General features: G+C 48.9%; 1 protein-coding gene across 3 annotated transcripts; it reads right to left on the bottom strand.

The window, feature by feature from the left end:
• Positions 1 to 716: 716 nt before the first annotated feature.
• BPIFA2 (BPI fold containing family A member 2) lies at positions 717 to 18962 on the bottom strand. Of its 3 annotated transcripts, none has more exons than XM_085002833.1 (8): positions 18455 to 18962; positions 10527 to 10684; positions 8903 to 9047; positions 8141 to 8248; positions 6480 to 6632; positions 4695 to 4776; positions 2961 to 3024; positions 717 to 904 (listed from the first exon to the last, which is right to left on the bottom strand). In XM_085002833.1, the coding sequence occupies exons 1-8, from the start codon at positions 18760 to 18762 to the stop codon at positions 885 to 887; spliced, it is 1038 nt and encodes a 345-aa protein (XP_084858959.1). In that variant the 5' UTR covers positions 18763 to 18962; the 3' UTR covers positions 717 to 884.
• Between the last annotated feature and the right edge of the window lie 404 nt (positions 18963 to 19366).

The raw sequence follows: 19366 nt of genomic DNA, 5'->3' as shown, positions 1-19366 counted from the left end.
CTGTGGCAGTGACGTAGGTCAGCAGCTGCAGCTCCAATTTGAATCCTAGCCTGGAAACTTTCATATGCGGCGGGTGCAGCCATAAGAAGAAAAAACAAAAACAAAATCCAGTTTGATACTGGGATCAACAAAGACAAATAGACAAATGGAACAGAATCAGGGGCCCAGAAATAAACCCAAGCTTCTGCTATCAACCTAATGTTGTGTTTAGTGAATACCTCACAAAGTGGTGCTGGAGTGATTGGATATTCACATGTAAAAGAATGAAACTGGACCCATATCTTCCACTACTGACAAAAGTTAGGGGGGAAAAAACTGTAACTGCAATGTATACATCTAAGGATAACCTGACCCCCTTGCTGTACAGTGGGAAATTAAAAAAAAAAATAGATTAAAGACCTAAAGATAAGACCTGAAACACCTAGAAGAAAAAACAAAGGAATAAAGCTCCTGGACAAGGCTGTGTGCCAGAAAAGGCAGCCCTCCCAGACAGGGGTGGTGTTTGCAGAAACAGAGTGATGCTGTCTCTGGGTGACCTCGGGTCAGTTTCTTGCCCATTCTGGACCTCAGATTCCCCATTTATAAGACAAGAAGGTGAGGCCAGATGATTCCAAATGTCCCTTTCAGCTCTGGATCCAGGTCTCTGCTGCTCTAGTTGCACAAACCGCACTTCCCCCCAAATCCCATGGAAGGAAGGCAACAGGCCACACAGGAGGTGCAGAAATGGCTTTTTATTGCTGGGGGTGGAGGGTAACGAGTGTAGAGGCCACTGTCCCGACTGTAAGGAGGCAAATCTGAGGGGTGTCCTTAGACTGGGCTCAGGCTTTCACACTGTTGGATGGTGGCAGCACCGTCCCAGGGGAAGATGGTACAAGAGAATTCAGTTAAGCCTTCGGGAGTGAATCTGGAATGAGACCACAGCGGGTGAGGGCACGGAGAGCAACAGGGACCTTACCGGCCCCTGAGATTCCCCAGGCACAGCTCCCCAAGCTCTTTCCCACAAACCCTGCGAGGTCCAAGGCTTGGGGAGGGACTGGTACCTGTGGTTTGGAGTCTTTCTCTGGCACCTGGCACTGAGCTATCCTTCTTCTCCGCCCCCCCCCCGCCCCCACCCATGCCCTCACCTTAGGAACAATATCAGATGTGAAAGGACTGATCAGAGACCAAGATGAGCCAGCGTTCGGGGCTCAGGACATGACCAGGATCATGGATCAGGTCTCAATCTGTGACCAAGGTCAGGGCTCAGTCAATGACTGGAGTCAAAGCTCAGTCTGACAGTGTTCTAGGCTAAGTCAGGGACCAGAAGCACAGCTCAGGCTGGTGTGTGATTAGGGGCCTAGGGCTTAGCCTATGGCCAAGATCAGGGCTCAGTCTGCTAATGAGAAATGAAGAGAAGCCAAGGAGTTCCCGTCATGGCTCAGTGGTTAACAAATCCAACTAGGAACCATGAGGTTGCAGGTTCAATCCCTGGCCTTGCTCAGTGGGTTAAGGATCCGGTGTGGCTGTGAGCTGTGGTGTAGGTTGCAGATGCGGCTCAGATCTGGCGTTGCTGTGGCTCTGGCATAGGATGGTGGCTACAGCTCCAATTCAACCCCTAGCCTGGGAACCTCCATATGCCGAGGGAGCGACCTAAGAAATGGCAAATAGACAAAAAAAAAAAAAAAAGAAGAAGAAGAAGAGAGGCCAAGTTTTGCTTCTGCTTCACTACAGGTGCCTGTGGAGGGGCCTCATCCTCGTCAGCACTGGGCGCAGAGCCCGGCCCTTGCCAGCAGGCGGGCATCAGAGGGGTTTTCCTCATCGGCCCTCCTCAGTTGTGGGTTTGTGTGTGGATTCCCTGCTGAAGTTTATCTGAAGGAACAAAATCAGTAGCAGGCCTCAGTCTCTACCCTGGAAAGCTGAACAGAAACCAGACCCTGGTGGCCACTGCTCTCTAGCAGGTCAGCCTGACAGCCATGGGGTCTCAGGCATGTCACTCTGCCTCTCTGAGCTTCAGTTTGTTCATCTGTAAAATGGGTATGATGACTGTACCCACCCTATAGGGTCGTTGCAAGGATCCAATGAGGTGGTGCTGTGAAGCACAGAGTGACTGCCCAAGGAACTGGGCCTGTGGCCATTTTCTAGAAAGGCCACCCCAGGACCCTGACACCTGGTTTATCTCATTTCTATTGACCCACAGCCGCAGCAGCTCCAGGCATGCCCAAGACTCAAGGTTAATGAAAGCCCCCAGGGGCTGGAGGAGAAGCCGCAGCTCCTCCTAAGAAGGGAAAGAGGGAGTCCATTGTAGCTCAGTGGTAATGAACCTGACTACTATCCATGAGGATGTGGGTTTGATCCCTGGTCTTGCTCAGTGTGTTAAGGATCTGGCGTTGGCATGACCTGTGGTGTAGGTTGCAGACGTGGCTCAGATCCTGTGTTGTGGTGGCTGTGGTGTAGGCAGCAGCTACAGCTCCAATTTGACCCCTAGCCTGGGAAATTCCATATGCCGCAATTGTGGCCCTTAAAAAAAAAATGAAGGGAAAGAGAAGGGGCAGTGTTTCTTTCACTGCCTGCCGGATATCACGCTCTTTCTACTTATTTCTTTAAATCCATTTAACAGCCCTGCAATGTTTACAATCTCCTTTCACCTGGGAGGAAACTAAGGCTCAGAGCTGTGGAGCCACTTGACCAAGACCCCACAATTGCTAAGGAGCAGGTCCAGGATTTGAACCTAGATCTGGCCCGTCTTCTTTCTTGCATCATTCTGCCTAGCAGGTTCTGCAGGTTTGACAAAGGAGGGCGGTAGAGAGCTCTCAGAGGCCCCAGAACACCCTCAGTTCTGCAGGGACTCCTCCAGCCACATTCTCCGGACTTGCTCAGGACCATGGGTCCTCAGCTTCTCCAGGGTCCCCAGACCAGACATGCCTGTGGACGGGCGTAGGACTGTAGAGGGATCACCCCCGCTTCCCCGGGCTGTGACTTACCAATGATGTTCTTAAACAAACTCACACCCAGGTTTTCAACGAGTTTTTGGATCATTGGGCATACCTGAGGGCCATGGGGAGAGAGAGGGAGAGAGTCAGGCGGAGAGGGAAGGAAGGAGAAAGGGCAGGAGGGAGGGAGGGAGAGAAAGGAGAAGAGGACCGATCATTATCCACTGCCCGCCACCCAGGCAGGTACTTGGGATCCTAGAACTTCTGACCCTTAGCCTTCTAGAATAATGGAAACCTAGAAGGCTCACGTGGAGAACCACAGGATGCTAGAATCCTAAAACATTAGAACATTAGGATCCTAGAACCTTAAGAACCCAGAGAGTGAACATTCCAGGACCCTACCCTCTTAGAAACCCCGACCTTTGGAGCAACTACTTCAGGGAAAATAAGATTCCTTTCTACTAAGTGTGAGGCAGTGATACTTCAGCACTAATGCAGAGCTTGCTCTTCTCTGGTTCCACACTGGCTTATTTCAACAGACTGTAGTCGTGCTGTAAGGTGTGTGTAACCTGATGTTAACTTTATGGTCTAAAGTGTTCAGCTATCGAGTGGATTCCTTAGTAGACCAAATCTTTTGTCACAGAAGGGTTCTGGAGTATATCTTGATGTTTAAAAGGAAAATACTTGTTCAAGCAACCTACTTTTTAAACCTTCCATCCTCTGTAGCTATTGATGGCATGTATCAGTCCTCTGGAAGTTCGGATGAGCCAAGTTGATGGGAGTAGCTATACGCAGGGCTTGTTTTCCAAAGAATGTATGGTTTAAGGTAGCGAAATTATAAGCCTGCCTAGGCATGTTGTAAAGCTGTTTGAGAAGGAACTCAGCTTGTTTCGTGAATGGAAATGTAGTGCTGAAGTCACATTCTACTCTAAACATTGTAAAAAATACAGATGAATTAAACAGAAAAAAAAAAAAGAGAGAGAAACCCCAACCTTTGGATCTCTGGAATTTTAAAGAGTCAAATGGGGCCCTGGGAGCCACGGAGGAGTGTATCTCACAGTTCTGTGTGCATACAGTTCCTTGGGGATCTGGTTAAAATGCAACTTCTTGATCCAGCAGGTCTGGGAAGGACCTGAAATTCTGCATTTCTAAAAAGTGCCCAGGCGAGGTCAGTGCTGCTGGTCAGAGGACCACACTTTGAGCAGTGACCCTCCAGGTCAGTAAATCACAGAGCCACCTGGAGAATTTCTTTTCCCATAAACCCAGATTCCCAGCCCCCTTTTTTTTTTAGAATCTCTGCAACTTTGGGTACATGGTAGTGTGGTTTTGTATGCTGCACAGGAATCTTATACATAGTATTATGGTTTTAGGGGGGTATAGATGCAAAAAAAAACCACACTATTTAATAGGTCTGTGCTTATTTTTTAACCCTATGATAATTAATATTAATGGCTATTTCTATTAGGGATATAAATTTCCTTTTAAAAAGTAAAAACATATTTAAATTCAAGTAAAGTTGTGTGGATGGAAACGATATTCGCTGGAAGGCGTATTGGTAGTAATGGGCATGGCAAATGGTTCAAGGGCGGGGCCCAGCCATGTCAGCCAATGTCAGGCCCTGTTCCCCTCCTCCCCACACCAGGCTGAGGGGAGACACTGGCTGTCAGCCCAAAAAGAAGTTTGCACCTCAGAAGGGAAGGTGCCCAGGAAGGACAACCAGGCCAGTGAATGTCACACTTGCCCCCAGCAGGCCTGGCCCTGGGCCCCCAGGAATAGGGGACTCACCTCCTTTTGCACTACAAGGGACACCACTTTTCTCAGTACTTTGATCACGGAGTTCACGGCTCTGTTGACCAGTGCTCTGCGTCTGGAAAAGAGAGGGAATGGATAAAGCTCCATCATGTTGGCAGAGCAGACAAGCAGGAGGGCTGGGGCGACAGAAGAAGATGGCAAAGCACCTGAGGTCAGGTGACTTGAGCCTCTGTCTGGGGGGATCGTCCCATAGAACACCCTATCTGACCAGCAGTGCATTCAATACCTCCTGAGAGTCTCATCGCAACACTGAGACCTCATCCATCCATCCGTCATCCTTCCATCCATTCATTCAACACGTATTTACACAGCACCAACCATGTGCCAGGAACCAAGCAAGGCTGGAGACACAGGCATGAGCAAAGCACAAGCAGCTCCTAACCTGGTACCTACATTTTGCTAAGCTGGCTCCTTCCCACCTTCAGCTCTCAGCAGAACCCCCACTTCCTCAGGGCAGCCCTCCCCGACCGCTTCCTATCACAGTGCCCTGTTAAGTGTACTGCTCTGCCCAGGGACCACTGCAATCTGACATCGTCCTTGTGGGCCCTTGATGGGTGGACTGGATGCTCATCTGTCTGCCTTTCCCTCAAGCTCCACAAGAACAATTTCCTTGTCTGCCATCACCAGTAAATTCTCCAGAGCTCAGAATGGTGCCTGCCTGGCAGGTAGCGGATGCTTAATACATTTTTGGCTGAAAGAATAAATGACGTAAACATACAATTAACTATATACTGGCAACTTGTGACAAGTACCCAGAAGGGCAAGAGTAGATGGTTACAAGCGAGATTAGGAGGAAATACAGACCCTGAAGGATGAAAAGTGTACTGTGATGTGATGGAGGGGAAGGGGTCTAGGTAGCCGGAACAGCCCGTGCACAGGCCTTGAGGCGGGAAAGAGCTTGTCTGCGACATAGAGCAAAAGCCAGTGTGTGTAGAGCAGAGTGAGCAAGAGGGAGAGCAAGGATATGAGGGTGGGTCCGGATCAGGCAGAGTCTAGGGGGCTATGGGAAGGGCTTGGGATTCCACCCGAAGTTGAAGGAAAAGCCCCAAGAGGATTGGGAGCAGCAGAGGGAAAGGCTGACGCTGAGACGCAGAGGGCAGGATGAATTCCCCGGGGCTACGGGCAAGGCGGAGTCCAGCAGGGCTCAGGTATTTGGACTTGCAGCTCAGCCTTTCCAAACCAGAGCCGGCTATGGAGTCTTTCTTTGGTTTGGGGAGGTCTTGAAGCAACAGGTGATCAGATCCCCTTTGGGGTAGGAAGAATTGACTTCTGCTCCTGGCTCAGCCTTGATCCCTGCCAAACATGGGGCCAACCAGCCCCAGTCTTCAGCTTCCTGACCGTTTCTCCTCTCTTAGCAATGGCCAGGGTTAGGCCTTCTAGCACCTCTTTCCTGGGCCAAACATGCTCTTTCAAGCACACAGTTGAAGATGTAAATTTGTGGGTTACCGGGGATCAAAAACTTAAATGGAAAGGATTAAGTACCAGCATTTTCTCATCTGGTCAGCTCAGTAGCCTATGGGTAGGTAGTATTATTATCCTCAGTTTATAGATGTGAAACCGAAGCTCAGAGAAGCTAAATTGGTTACAAAGTCACAAGTTAGGGGCAAAGCTGGTATTTAGATCAAGATTTGTCTGACTCCAGAATCTGAACTCTTTTTCATCATTCTATGCCACCTCCCCACTATAGGAATAGGGCTGAAGCTAGGGGTCCCCAACCTCTCTGGGATCCCAGCCCTGCTGAGATAGGTGGGGCCTGACCTGTCCAGCAAGGTGAGTGAGATGCTGGCTGGGTCGCTGGCACATTCTCCCAGGGTCACGGTGGAGACACCAGTCTTGGCATCTGTTTCAATTGTGACGCTAGTCAGGAGGTCCAAGTTGAGGTCCAGGTCAACAACCTGGCCCAAAAGAGGGCTGTAGGAAATAAGATTCACAGTGAACAGAGGTCTAGAAGTCCTTTCCCATTGCCCGCTTAGGTCTCTCGATCTGTGGGGACATTTATACACGATGTCTATGGATAATGTCCATACTGTCTGTATTTTCCATGGAATTTACATTAGGATCTTTTTCATATGGCCATGTGGGTTTGGTTCATGTTAAATTTCCATACAGTATCACATTGATAATGACAATAAAAATAGTTAGCATGTAAAATTTCCATACAGTATCACATTGATAATGACAATAAAAATAATAGTTAGCATTTCTTGAGCACAAGTTCTATGTTAGGTATTTTTAAAAAGTATTTTACCTGCAGTAACCCATTTAATCATTAGAGCAGTACCATGAGGGAAAAGTACTATTATTCTCTCTGTTTTCAGAGTGAGGAAACATTTGGTATAGGGAGGTTAAGTAACTGTCCCAGGATCTCATAGCAAACAAATAATGAAACGATAATGCAGTTAATTTATAAAGACTCTTCTACACACCCTCATTTCCCTATCTCTTTAAATCTTTTTTTTTTTTTTTCCATTTTCTTTAGGGCCACACCTGTGGCATATGGAAGTTCCTGGGCTAGGGGTCCAATCGGAGCTGTAGCTGGGGTCTATGCCACAGCCACAGCAATGGCATATCCAAGCCACATCTGTGACCTATGCTGCAACTTGCAGCAATGCCAGATCCTTAACTCACTGATCGAGGCCAGGGGTAGAACCCGAATACTCATGGACACCATGGGTTCTTTTTTTTTTTTTTTTTTTCTGTCTTTTTAGGGCCGCACCCATAGCATTATGGAGGTACCCCGGCTAGGGGATGAACGGGAGCTGTAGCCGCTGGCCTATGCCACAGCCGCAGTAACAGCAGATCTGAGCCACGTCTGTGACCTACACCACAGTTCATGGCAACACCGGATCCTTAACCCACTGAGAAACGCCAGGGATCAAACCTTCATCCTCATGGATACTAGTCAGATTCCCTTCCTCTGAGCCACAGTGGAAATTCCCTATGTCAGGTTCTTAACCCACTGGGCCACAATGGGAACTCCTCTTTGTATCTTTAAGGTAATCAAATGCTTAAAATTATATTTCCCATATAATTTTCACTTACCTTTTATTACATATTTACAGTACTGTATGTATTTATCCATATTGGTCACTGCTATTTAAAGAGAAACCTGAGAGACAAAATAATGCTGGAGGAACCTTTGTCAGAGAATTATAAATGTTTATGTCTTCTCAATTTTTCAAAATGTTCAAATCACAGAAATGTTATGACTTCAGAAATACATTTCATGGAGGATTTTTTTAAAAAAAGATTTGGTTACGGCCAACACTTATTAGACTCTTTTAAAGCTTAGGGTTTTAGAGCTGGAAAGACCCTCTGATTTTACAGATCAGTGTGGAGGAGTGCCTGCCTCCAGCCTGGCGCTCCATCGCCCAGGCGGCACCGCCTGTCCCAAATCTCCGATTCTAACGCATACTCACAGGGTCAGGGAAACGTTCGCAGTGATGGGGAGATTCAGGCTAATGCCTTTGCCGTCAGCCATCAGCTTGACTTTGGCATCGAGGATGTGCAAGTTACTGATTTTCAACCTGTATAAAAACCACAATTTGCCCTTGTCACTCCTGACGACAGCCATTGCCAGGTACTTCTCTAGACCAGCATCTGGCCGAGCACGTGAGCCTCACTGACCTTGCCTTCTTTGGTTTTCACGATAGCTCTGTTTAGAGGTTTGATCCTCGTCATTTGTGAGCATGGCATACTGAGGTTCAGATGTGATTACTGCCAAGACTCCAGGGGTGAATGTGGGCTAGAGCCAGAATGCGAACCCAGAAATGTTTGACTCCCATACTCCACGTGTGGAGCCACCTAGGTGTGAATTCTAGTTTCTTTCTCCTGAGGGAATTCAGACTTTTATACTCAGCTATGTTCAGAGAAGAAGAGTCTTCTTCCCCGGAAAAGGAACTTTAGGATTAGCAAACAGGTAGAGGTGAAGGTGAAGGGAACCTCCATCCTGACCTTGAAATCACAGAACGTGGAAGCCCAAACCCATGAGATGCCAGATGAGCCTGCAGCCCTGCTTTAATTTACCCAAACCCTAGTAGAGTTGGCCTCAGACCACTTTGGCTCTGTGGGGACACATAGAGTTTATTCACCTTTCTGTCTTTGATCTTGAACTTTCCTCCCCAAAGACATGTATTTTCTTTTCTTGGAGCAAAGATCTCCACCATGAGATATCCACTTACCCTGTAGCTTTTTCCGTAATTTGAAAGATTTTAGAGAGGACTTTGTCCAACAAGTTCTCGGCTTCCTGTACCTTCTGCTTAGCCTCCTGCCAAGACTCGGATTCCTGGAGTGACTCCAACTCAGCCTTCAATTTCTGAAGGACAGCTGCAAAAACAGTCTCCATTTAGCATTATATACAACTTAAGCAGTTACTATGCGCCAGATACTAAATGAGACTATTTATGTATGTTATTTCACTTAATCTTTATAACAACTTCATGAGGCAGGTATTATTATCTGCACTTTCAGATGAGGAAATAAAAGATCAAAAGGTTAAGAAATGGGCCTAGGAGTTCCCCTCGTGGTGCAGTGTAAACAAATCTGACTAGGAACCATGAGGTGGCGAGTTCGATCCCTGGCCTTGCTCAGTATGTTGGGTATCTGGCGTTGCTGTGATGTGTGATAAATGTGGTGTAGGTCGCAGATGCTGCTCAGATCCTGCATTGCTGTGGCCATGGCACAGGCCAGCAGTTGTGGCTCTGATTTGACCCCTAGCCTGGGAACCTCCATATGCTGCGAGTGTGGCCCTAACAAGCAAAAAATAAAAAAGGAAGAAAGAAAGAAAGAAAAACAAAAGGCTACAAGAAAAGATTTGTAACCACAGTACCACAACTTAGCTTTACAATGACAGTATCTATCTAGTTATAATGATGCAAACAGAGAATGCCAATTTAAATAAACTACATCTGGTCCTATACCTTACTGGGTAACCTTGATCCAGACACTTCTGTTTCTGAGCTCAGTTTTATTAGCAATGAAATCAGAGAGTGGGTCCCCTCCATATCTTTGAAGGTTGCCTAAACCCTGGCAAAGTTTGAAAGACAGCCATTTACAGAAGTTATTATTGCCTCTAAAGAATGTTTTACAGTGTGCTGCTAATGTTTCCAGAAAAGGAAAAGAGGGGCACATTATTTTAAGAAATCAGAATTAAAAGGAAATATGATGACTACAAAGGCAAGTAGCTTTTAAGCTACCTAGGCCAGATAGGGCTTAATTTCCAATTAAGTAATATATATCAACAAGAAATTGAACAACTCAGTAGGAGGATATGCTAAGAATATAAAAAAAATTTAAGTTAAAATACATAAATAACTAATGAAATATGAAAAATGAGTGGATACTTTCATAATTAGAGAAAGGCTAAGTGAGATGAGTTATAACATGTCATCTGTGAGGCTGGCAAAACATTTAAGTTGTCCATGCCAGTGCTGTCAAGAGAGCAGAAAAAAGAAGTTACTCTCACAGACTACTGAAGAAAATATTAACACTGGGGGGATTATTTATTAGTATCTGCTATAATTTAAAATGTGCATACATTTTTAACTTTTGAAATCTCACTTTTAGCAATATTTCCCGTGCTTGTATTAGAAAAGGTTATCATGATATAATACGTAAAGTGATATTCATTGAGGCACTGTTTGTTTCTAGAAGAATAACAAACAAATGAACCAGGGACCCAATAGCCAACTTTCTCAGTAAACTACCCATAAAGAGCATCTCTTGGTGGCAACCTTGGGTAATGCAGGCATAGCATATAGGAGGCGAGCTCCTAGGTCCCACTGATCATCACTCTTGCTGACTCACGTTCAACGGTCTCAAGTCCCTTATCAATGACAGGTTGCAGTTTGTCCTCAGCATCACTCAGGTCATTTTCAAGATCCTCAAGAAGAGATGCTGAGGTCCCAGTGAGCAGACCGCACAAGAAAACAAGTTTCCAAAGTTGAAACATTTTGTCCCGACACCTGGACCATCATGGGAGGAACAAGAGTGAGAATTAACCACAGGAAAAGGAATCTTTGATGAGCACCTACCACGCTTACACATAACAGTCCTTTAAGATAGATGTGGTTATTTCCTCTCTTACAGATGGGCAGTCCTGGTCAGAAAGCGAGACCAACTCGCACCAAGATACATAGCCAGTAAGCGGAGGAGCTGGAATTTGAAAAGTCACACTTGACTCCAAGTCAATGCTCTTTACACAGAGGTCCTTTGCACATGCTGGCTTATTTCCTTGGAACATTTCCTGCTTCTTTGAATTTTACCTAATTTTCACCCAGGATGCTTGAATTAGAACGGTTGGATATGGAGAGGACTTTCTGCCAAGATTTCCTACTGATTCCCCAGCTTCAGTAAGACCTCATGCCCTCTATGAAGCCCACTCTAGGCCCCTCCCCAGAGTCTAGGTTAGGGGGCCCCAACCCACCATCTTGCTGCTCTCTTTCTCTGATCAGAGTCCTAGGTACCAATTAGTGAGGACTTGTCTGTCTTTCTCACTAGGCTGTGAACTCCTTAGAAGAGAGACTGTGACTTATTTCACTGTTGAATTCCCAGCCCATAGTAAAAAGCCTGTACCTAGTACACCACAACAAATAAATATTTGCCCAATAAAAGTATGAACCAGTAAATGGGTACCACATCATGACCCTGTATTGCTCATCAGTTTGACACCTCTCCTAATAGTATCTTTTTCTTAATTTGCTGTATTCAAAAGATCAGTTAATTCAAATGGCCCCAGCTCTCTGAGTCTTGCCCTCAAAGCCTCCTAAAGACCTCCGTGTGGGGTGACATTAATGGGGAAACCTGTGTTTCTTCTCACAGGTTTAGAAGAAACTACTTACAAGATCCTTGCTCCTCTGCACAGTCTCCTGGAATTCTGTTGGGTGGTGATGCCTCTTATATGGTGGCAACAGGGTGGGAAGCTGGCCAAGAAAGCAAGCCCTGGTTCCAGAGCCATCCACAGAGATTCCAAAGAAAATAATCCTTGTCCAGAGTGAACAGAGAGACTTCTCCAACCCAAAGGTCACCCAGGATGCTTGAGCTGGAATGGTTGGATATGGAGAGAACTTTCTGGCAAGACTAAGACCAGGCTCTCATTGCGCCTCTAGCTGCCAAGACGGAGGCCGTTGTGGGTGGAGGTTAAAGTAAAGACTGATAAAGGATGAATCGGAGAATGTTCTGGTAGAAAGACCCATGGTGATCATCCAACCTAATTCTGTCATCATTTGGAAAATGAGACTCAGAGAGGGAAAGCAAACAGGAGTTCCCGTCGTGGCTCAGTGGTTAACAAATCCAACTAAGAACCATGAGGTTTAGAGTTCGATCCCTGGCCTTACTCAGTGGATTAAGGATCCGGCGTTGCTGTGAGTTGTGGTGTAGGTCACAGACACAGCTCAGATCCCGAGTTGCTGTGGCTCTGGCGTAGGCTGGTGGCTACAGCTCCAATTAGACCCCTAGCCTGGGAACCTCCATATGCTGCAGGTGCGGTCCTAGAAAAGGCAAAAAGACAAAAAAAAAAAAAAAAAAAAAAAAAAAAAAGAGAGAGAGAGAGGGAAAGCAACCAGTTTGCGGTCACCCAGTAAGACAAGGACAGAGATGGGGTTAGAATTGTGGCCCACAGAGTCAGGGTCAGGGACCAGTGAGGTCATTCTGCCCACCCCTCTTCGGGTGTCAAAGTGATCTCCACAACATCTCTCACGATGGAGCCAGCCTCACAGCAAACATTTGCAATGATGGGTTGCTCGCTACTACCTTCCCAAGCCTGTCTACTCCATTCAGCTGGTAGAGCTCCTCCTGAAAGTGCACAAAATATGCTTCCATAGTCCTCCGTGTTTGCGGTCTGCCTCGGCCCACTTACCCGAATCCCTTCTGCTCAGTGCAGCAGCCAGAGGGGTCTCCCTCCACTTAAACCCAAAGTCCTCACTGTGGCCTGAGAGAGCTTGTATCATCTGCTCACTCATCTACCTCTCCCTTCCTGGCTCCTACTGTCTTCTTTCTGTTCTAGGAAGTTGCCAGGCTCTTTGCTGCCTTGGCCTTTTCACTGCCCATTCCCTCTTCCCAGAACTCCCCTCCCCAGCTGTCTCTGGCTCTTGACATCCCCTCCTCAGAACCTCCATGACAGCGCACCCACCTGATGCCATCCCTCTTCATCTTCCCCAACCTCAGCTCCTCGCTGGCTTCGTGCACAGCAAATCATCATAATCTTCCTTTTTTCATTTGCCCTCTGCCCTCAGCAAATTGTGAACCACCCTTCACTCTGGGGCCTTCCTCTCATGTGGATCCCCAAGACCCTAACCTCTCTCTAGAATGCTCCAAGCCTCTCTCTGGGGTATCCTATAAAGCCAGCCAGCACCTGGGGAGGTGGTGAGGTCCCCATCACCAGCGACGCTCAGGAATTTGACTAGATGACCGCTAAGATCCTAAGCAACTTGACGTGACTGTGGGCGGTGATTCCAAATTTCCTTCGTCAAGTGTTCAGAGACCATTATTGCACATTTGTATGACTCTTCCCCAGATTTTCTTTCTACCTCAGTCTGTCTGCCCCACAGGGATATGGTTCCTGAGGCTTCCTGCCTATTTCCTTTTCTCACCCTCCCTACCTCCCAAGACCCCACCTCCCCCTGGCCTCCTGGAGCCCAAATGGCTGGTACTGGGTGCTGTTTCTCAGCACAGATCACACTCAGGACAAAGCCAGCTTCTCCCACTCATGTCGGTCATCTCTCTCCACCGAGTTTTGAGGTGAAATTAACCAGAAGCTCTTGTCCCCTGGGGGTAGGCCTGGGGGTGGCCCACCTACACCTCAAAGGTCCTGCTTGCTTGCTTTCCTTCTTTTGCCTTTTTAGGGCTGCATCTGCAGCATGTGGAAGTTCACAGGCTAGGGGTCAAATTGGAGCTGCAGCTGCCAGCCTATACCACAGCTCATGGCAACAGCAGATCCCTGACCCACCGAGCGAGGCCAGGGGTTGAACCAGCGTCCTCATGGATACTAGTTGGGTTCCTTACTGCTAGCCATGATAGGAACTCGGGTCCTGCTTTCTAAGGGGCCATATTGCTCATGCCTTTGCAGCTTCCCTGGCTCCAGCTCACATGAGGGCAGGGCCTCACCGCACCACCTTCAAGGGCTGCCTTCTGCTAAAGCTTTTGGGGGACCCCCGAGGCTGGTATGCTCTAGGCAAAATCTACCAAAACGGGGAGACAACAGATCCCCCTTCTTCCTGAGGTCCTCTGGATCCTGCTTCCAACGGTGTGCAGAACTCTTGAACAAGCACACACATACTTACTTGTGTATATGTGCACTTCCACACATGAACACACATACATGTGCAAGAACAAGACAGCACAAGTTAGACTCATGTGAAGAACTCAGATACATTTCTCTGCCTACATGAGGGGAACTTTCTACAGAATCACGGAGACCATGCTACTACACTGGATAAAAGAGCTCACTACCCACAACGGGAGCTTTGGGTCTCCACAGATTGCCTGGGTCTGGTTTTTGACCTTTAGATACAGTTATCTGGCAAATGCACTGGAGAACGAAACTATGCTAAGGTAATTAGAAAATGTGTCCTTTCAGTGCCTGGATCCAGCTATGCCTGAAGTCCTCCATGCCCTATACTGGATTTTTAGTTCAAATACATTTCAGTTCAAATACATTTCTCCCTCCTTCTTTTCAATTTTTGCTGAAGCCAGTGTGAGTTGGATCCTGCCACCTAAGCTCATAGTAAGTCCTGACTTATACATTTGTAGACTCACATATATCCCTCCTACCTCCTGAAGGCGGCTGGAAGGTCGCACAACCTCTGGAAACACCACAGAAGTCAAAGCCACAGGAGAGCTTAGAATTCATCAATTTAACTTCCTTGCTGGGAAACCAGAGGAGCCTGTGGCAGAGAAGGAGTAGGACTCGGCAAAGGCTACACAGTGACTTTGAACCCCACTCATCTTCCTCTTTTGTTGCATATCAGGGAGTGGTTGGCCAGAAAAGAGAACCACGGAACTGGATGCCTCAAAATGACTTTCTACCTTGAGCTCTATGAGCTGTGACCCCCACCCCCACCCCACCCCATCCTCCAGAACCCCAGCTCAGCCCAAATGTGACCCTCACAATCCTAGGTGCTTATCCCACTTCATCTCATTTTATCCCCTCAGGGGGTGTCGCTACTGAGAGGCTGAGGAGCGTGAGGCCCAGAAAGGGAGGATATCTTGCTTAAGGCTACACAGATGGGAAGGGGCAGAGCTGGTGAGTGAACACAGTTTGGCATCCTCTCCCATTGAGATCAGCGGCTCCAGCTCGTAGCCTCTGGGCGCAGCAGCAAGTCATATTCTTTGCACTCAGCAGGTGCAGGCGAGCGCCTGGCCCCGGGCTTGGCACTGCAGGTCCACTTTGGCCATGGGCGTGCACGACAACCTCTTGGGGAGGTCTGGGAAGCCCCACTTTCCAGTTGCAGAAACTGAGGTTCGGGGAAGGGAAGTGGCTTGCCCAGGCCTCACAAGGACAGGAACCCAGCATTTGGGCCCCCGGGGAAGGACCTTTTGCCCACATCGCACTGAGGCCAGCTGGTGATGCAGACGAGTCCTTGGGCTTGAATATCGTGTTTATCCCTCAGCCTCTGCTGTTTGAGTTGGTTGTAACGCTTGGTGTGTTGAGTCCGTGTCAACCCGGAACAGGGTCCAGGAAGCACAGATGGGTGCCCACTTGGCATCAGGCTGGGAGCACGGACAGAGAGCTCCAGGTCACAGTGTCTATCTCTGCTTGCCCACCCGCACCTCAGCAGGGACCTGCAGCCTATCCTCCACGTGAATGTGGCCTGGGCAAAGTTGGGGTAGGGCCAAAGGCTTGGGGACCTAGCTTTCCTCGTGCTGATGGTAGTCCCGCCATCAGAGCACAGAGCAGGGAGAAGGTGGCAGCACAGGTGCCCGAGCCCGGGGCTTGGACCTGAAGGACACCGTCCAGGGAAGTCTTGGACAGGTAAGCAGACCCCGTGCCCTGGCCATCTGCCTCCAGTTCCACAGACATCTAGGGTCCCTGTTCCCCTGGTTGTGGGTTCAGAGCTGAGGCCTGCCCTGAAATCTTGGGAAGAGAGTTTTTCCCAATCTCAAGAACTGAGTGCAATGTCGTGACTCAGACCTGGCGCTGCCCTCAGGCCTCAGCTGTCTGATCATAAAACCGGTACACATCCTGGTGTCTGGATCCCAGTGGCAAATGGAAATCAACAGTGTGCTGAGGGGGTGATGGTTAGAGCACAGCTCTGGAGTTCGGCAGGTTGGGTTCGAACCCTCTCTCTTTGCCTCTCACTGGATCTGGACAAGGGGCTTCATCCCCTGAGGCTCAGGTTCCCAATCAGTGAAATGGGACGTCCCTCCTGGGTGTGTTGTGCAGATGCAGTGGGATAATGTGTGGGAAGGGCTGAGCACATAGTAGGCCCTCAAGATACAGTAACAGTAATGATGACGATTGTAATTATTGCTGGTTTCTGGTCACTTCACTCTGCTCCACCTCGGGTGTCCCATCTGTATACATGGCCTGGCCCATAGGGAGAAGATTCAAGGAGAAGATTAAGCATCCAGTGTACTTAATGCTTAATTAACAGCAACTGCATTTCTTTCTTTCTTTTTTTCTTTTTTTGCTTTTTAGGGCCTCACTCGCAGCATATGGAGATTCTCTGGCTGTGAACCTACGACCTACACCACAGCTCATGGCAACACTGGATCCTTAACCCAATGAGTGAGGCCAGGGATCGAACCTGCAACCTCATAGTTCCTAGTCAGATTTGTTTCTACTGCACTACAACGGGAATTCCAATAGCAACCGCGTTTCTTATTTTTGTGTGCAGTAAAGACCAAAAGAACTACAATGAGCTCAGGCCTCCAGTATACTAGAGTCCACCACTTCTGGCTCCCTTAAGTGCTGGTGTAGAGCCTTTGGCAGTTGCGGTTACTCACTGAGCCTGCTTCCTGTCTGGGGCCAGGTTAGGGAAGTCTGAGAACTATGGTCTCAAATATGAGTTGATTGATTGTCGGGACTGGATGAGAGGTCTGTCGGGGGCTCCCAGGCAGCTCCTGGGCTTGGAGGGGATGATTGATTAGTAATGTCTGCCACAGTCCAGGAGGGGAGAGTGGAGCGATTGCGCGATTGCCACTGCAGGACCAGGTGGTCTCTAAGGGTCCCTCTGGTGGGTGATTGACACCACACATTCGTGGAGCCAGAGGGGACTCAGGAAGCAGCCTGGTGCTGGGGGATGGAGGAGGAGACCCAAATCTGGGTTTCAGTCCCTGCTCTGCCAAGTAACCTGCTTTGTGGCTCTGAGTAAGATGCTTGCTTTTCTCCCAGGGTCTCTGTCCCCTAAATGCGAAATGAACAGAGGTCACCTCAGGACTCTGAGAGGGTGGCTAAGTACTCTGGGGGCTCCTTGCTACATTCCCACCAACAGGAGCACTCCATGCCCTTGCTCTGAGCAGGCATCCCACCAGCTCCTTGGGCACAGTGATACCCGTCCCCTCCCCAAAGCCCCCAAGGGCTGGGACTACAAGGCATCATGCCCAGGGCCTGGCACACAGTAGACATTCAATAAATACTTACTAGAGCTTGCAGAAGCATTTTTCTCTATTGCTGATTAATTAAAATGTACATATTTCAAAATCCATGCATTTTATGTATAACAACACCATAAGCTTGCTCTTGAGTCAGCCTTGGGTGAGCATCCCAGCCTTTGACCTTGTTGGCTGTGTGGCAGAAGGTAAGTGCCCTAACCTCTCTGAGCCTCTGTTTTGTTTTTTTTGTTTGTTAACCGTAAAAAGAGTATTAGAATGTCCTCTACCTCAGAAGAGCTGCTCGGGGAGTGGGGGGGGGGAACTAAAAGTGGAAACGTCAGTAGAGAGCCCAGTCCAGCCCTTGCTGCAGAAGGTGCTCCACCGTCACTATCATCACTGCAACAATTGTACTGAGTGGGAGTTTCCGTCGTGGCTCAGCGCTAACGAACCCGACTAGTATCCATGAGGACACCGGTTCGATCCTTGGCCTCGCTCAGTGGGTTAAACCATCCAGCATTGCCATGAGCTGTGGTGTAGGTTGCAGACGTGGCTCAGATCCCACGTTGCTGCGGCTCTGGCGTAAGCTGGCGGCTACAGCTCCGATTGGACCCCTAGCCTGGGAACCTCCATATGCTGCAGTGCAGCCCTAAAAAAACTGTACTGAGTGGTGACCTAGCCCAGCATTTAGAAGCCCAGGAAAATTGGGAGGGTGACAAGGCACAGTGTGGGCAGTTCTTAAAAGCAGGACAGGTCTGGGTTCAAATCCCAGCTCTATCACTTACTAGCCTTGTGACATTACCTGCTCAGAGACTCACCTGAGCAGCTTACTCACCTGCCAAGGGGCACATGGAGGGGACCTACCTCTGAGGACTGGTCTGAAGGGCACACAAGTTAACATGTAGAAACCGGGGTAAGCAGATTCTAAGGATGTACTCTTGTTCTTCCGCCGGAATGAGAGTCCCTGAGGCAGGGACTTTCTGTTTTGTTGCCTACTGTGTCCCCAATACCATAGCTATGCCTTGTAATACGTGTTCAATACATGTTCACCGAGGAGTTGTGGTTGTTGTTATAACACACTAATCAGCGACCTTGCCCATAGGTGACGTCCCTGGAGGGAGAGCTGCGTTGCTTTGCTTTCAAGTCCCCTCCACGGTATGGGCCTCTCCCCAGATCCTGGGCACTTTGGCTGCAGTAAGACCTACCCCTCCTTTCTCTCTGGCCCCTCCAGGTCTGTGCGGTGGCTGAGAGCCTGGGCTTGGTTGGCCGGGGGTTTCTCCCCTCGGCGGAGACCGGTCTGAGTCCATTGTTTCTCTGCTCTGGGTGTCAACGCCGGGCTCAGGGCTTCTCCAGGCCGCTGTGTCGGTGTGATGATCAAGAGAGGATGCCAGTCTGGGGCGGGTACAACGCTGCAGCGCATCAGTGCCCCTTTGTGTCCGAAGACTCTCCAGACTTTGCAGGTCTGGATTTGAGATCCGGGCAGGTCCTCGCAGCGCCATCCCTTCCTGTGCATCCCTCTCCAGGGTACGTGCAGTTTCCTTGCCGAGGAAGTATTTGCGTTTCAGGGACGAAGGCCTCAGCCACGAGGGTCGCGAGATGAATTTCTCATTGAAAATCTCCAGCGAGGCATTATGGATTTGCTGTCCCAGGCCAGGGATAGCCTAGCCCTGCGTGACTGCTAATCCTCCACCGTGACAGCTTCCTGGTCCCACTGACTCAGCCCTTAAGCTCTCAGCTGACATCTTTTTCCAGTCGCAGTCTCTCGGCGGCGGCGGGAAGGTCCTAGAAAGTTATCCAGGCTCCTGAGACCAGAGAGGGCAAGGAAAGGGGCAGGGCTGCACAGGGGCGGGGGCGGGGGTTGGGCTGGGGCTGGGCTGGGCTGACTGAGGCTTAGCTCCCGCTCAGGTCCCAGGCTCCTCCCGCAGGCTCCCCGCGCTTCCCCACACCCCGGCAAACAGACGAAAGTGCACCCACCTCCCACCCACCAAATACAATTTCTCCATTTTGCTATTAAAAAGTTGAAAGCATTGTCATTTTGCCTTCGAAATCAGTCAGGTGGGAATAAATCATCCCATTTGTAATAGCCCCCCCACCCCCGTTTCTCACGCTGGAATTAC

The sequence above is a fragment of the Sus scrofa genome, chromosome 17, assembly GCF_054392235.1.
Source record: "Sus scrofa isolate SSC_HxYL_T2T_F1_AM1 chromosome 17, Sscrofa_HxYL_maternal_Yorkshire_Landrace_v2.0, whole genome shotgun sequence".
Classification (NCBI taxonomy): Eukaryota; Metazoa; Chordata; class Mammalia; order Artiodactyla; family Suidae; genus Sus; species Sus scrofa.
The sequence above is the reverse complement of the archived record's forward strand: the minus strand, read 5'-3'. Positions and strand labels throughout refer to the sequence as shown.

Bases quoted from the DNA above. Each gene is read 5' to 3' on its own strand.
- BPIFA2 (XM_085002833.1), bottom strand. From the start codon at position 18,762: ATGCACAGGAAGGGATGGCGCTGCGAGGACCTGCCCGGATCTCAAATC. The intron at 6,633-8,140 runs GTGAGTATGCGT...TATTTCCTACAG, and splicing joins GCGAACGTTTCCCTGACCCT to CCCTCTTTTGGGCCAGGTTG. The intron at 4,777-6,479 runs GTCAGGCCCCAC...TCTCTTTTCCAG, and splicing joins TCACTCACCTTGCTGGACAG to ACGCAGAGCACTGGTCAACA.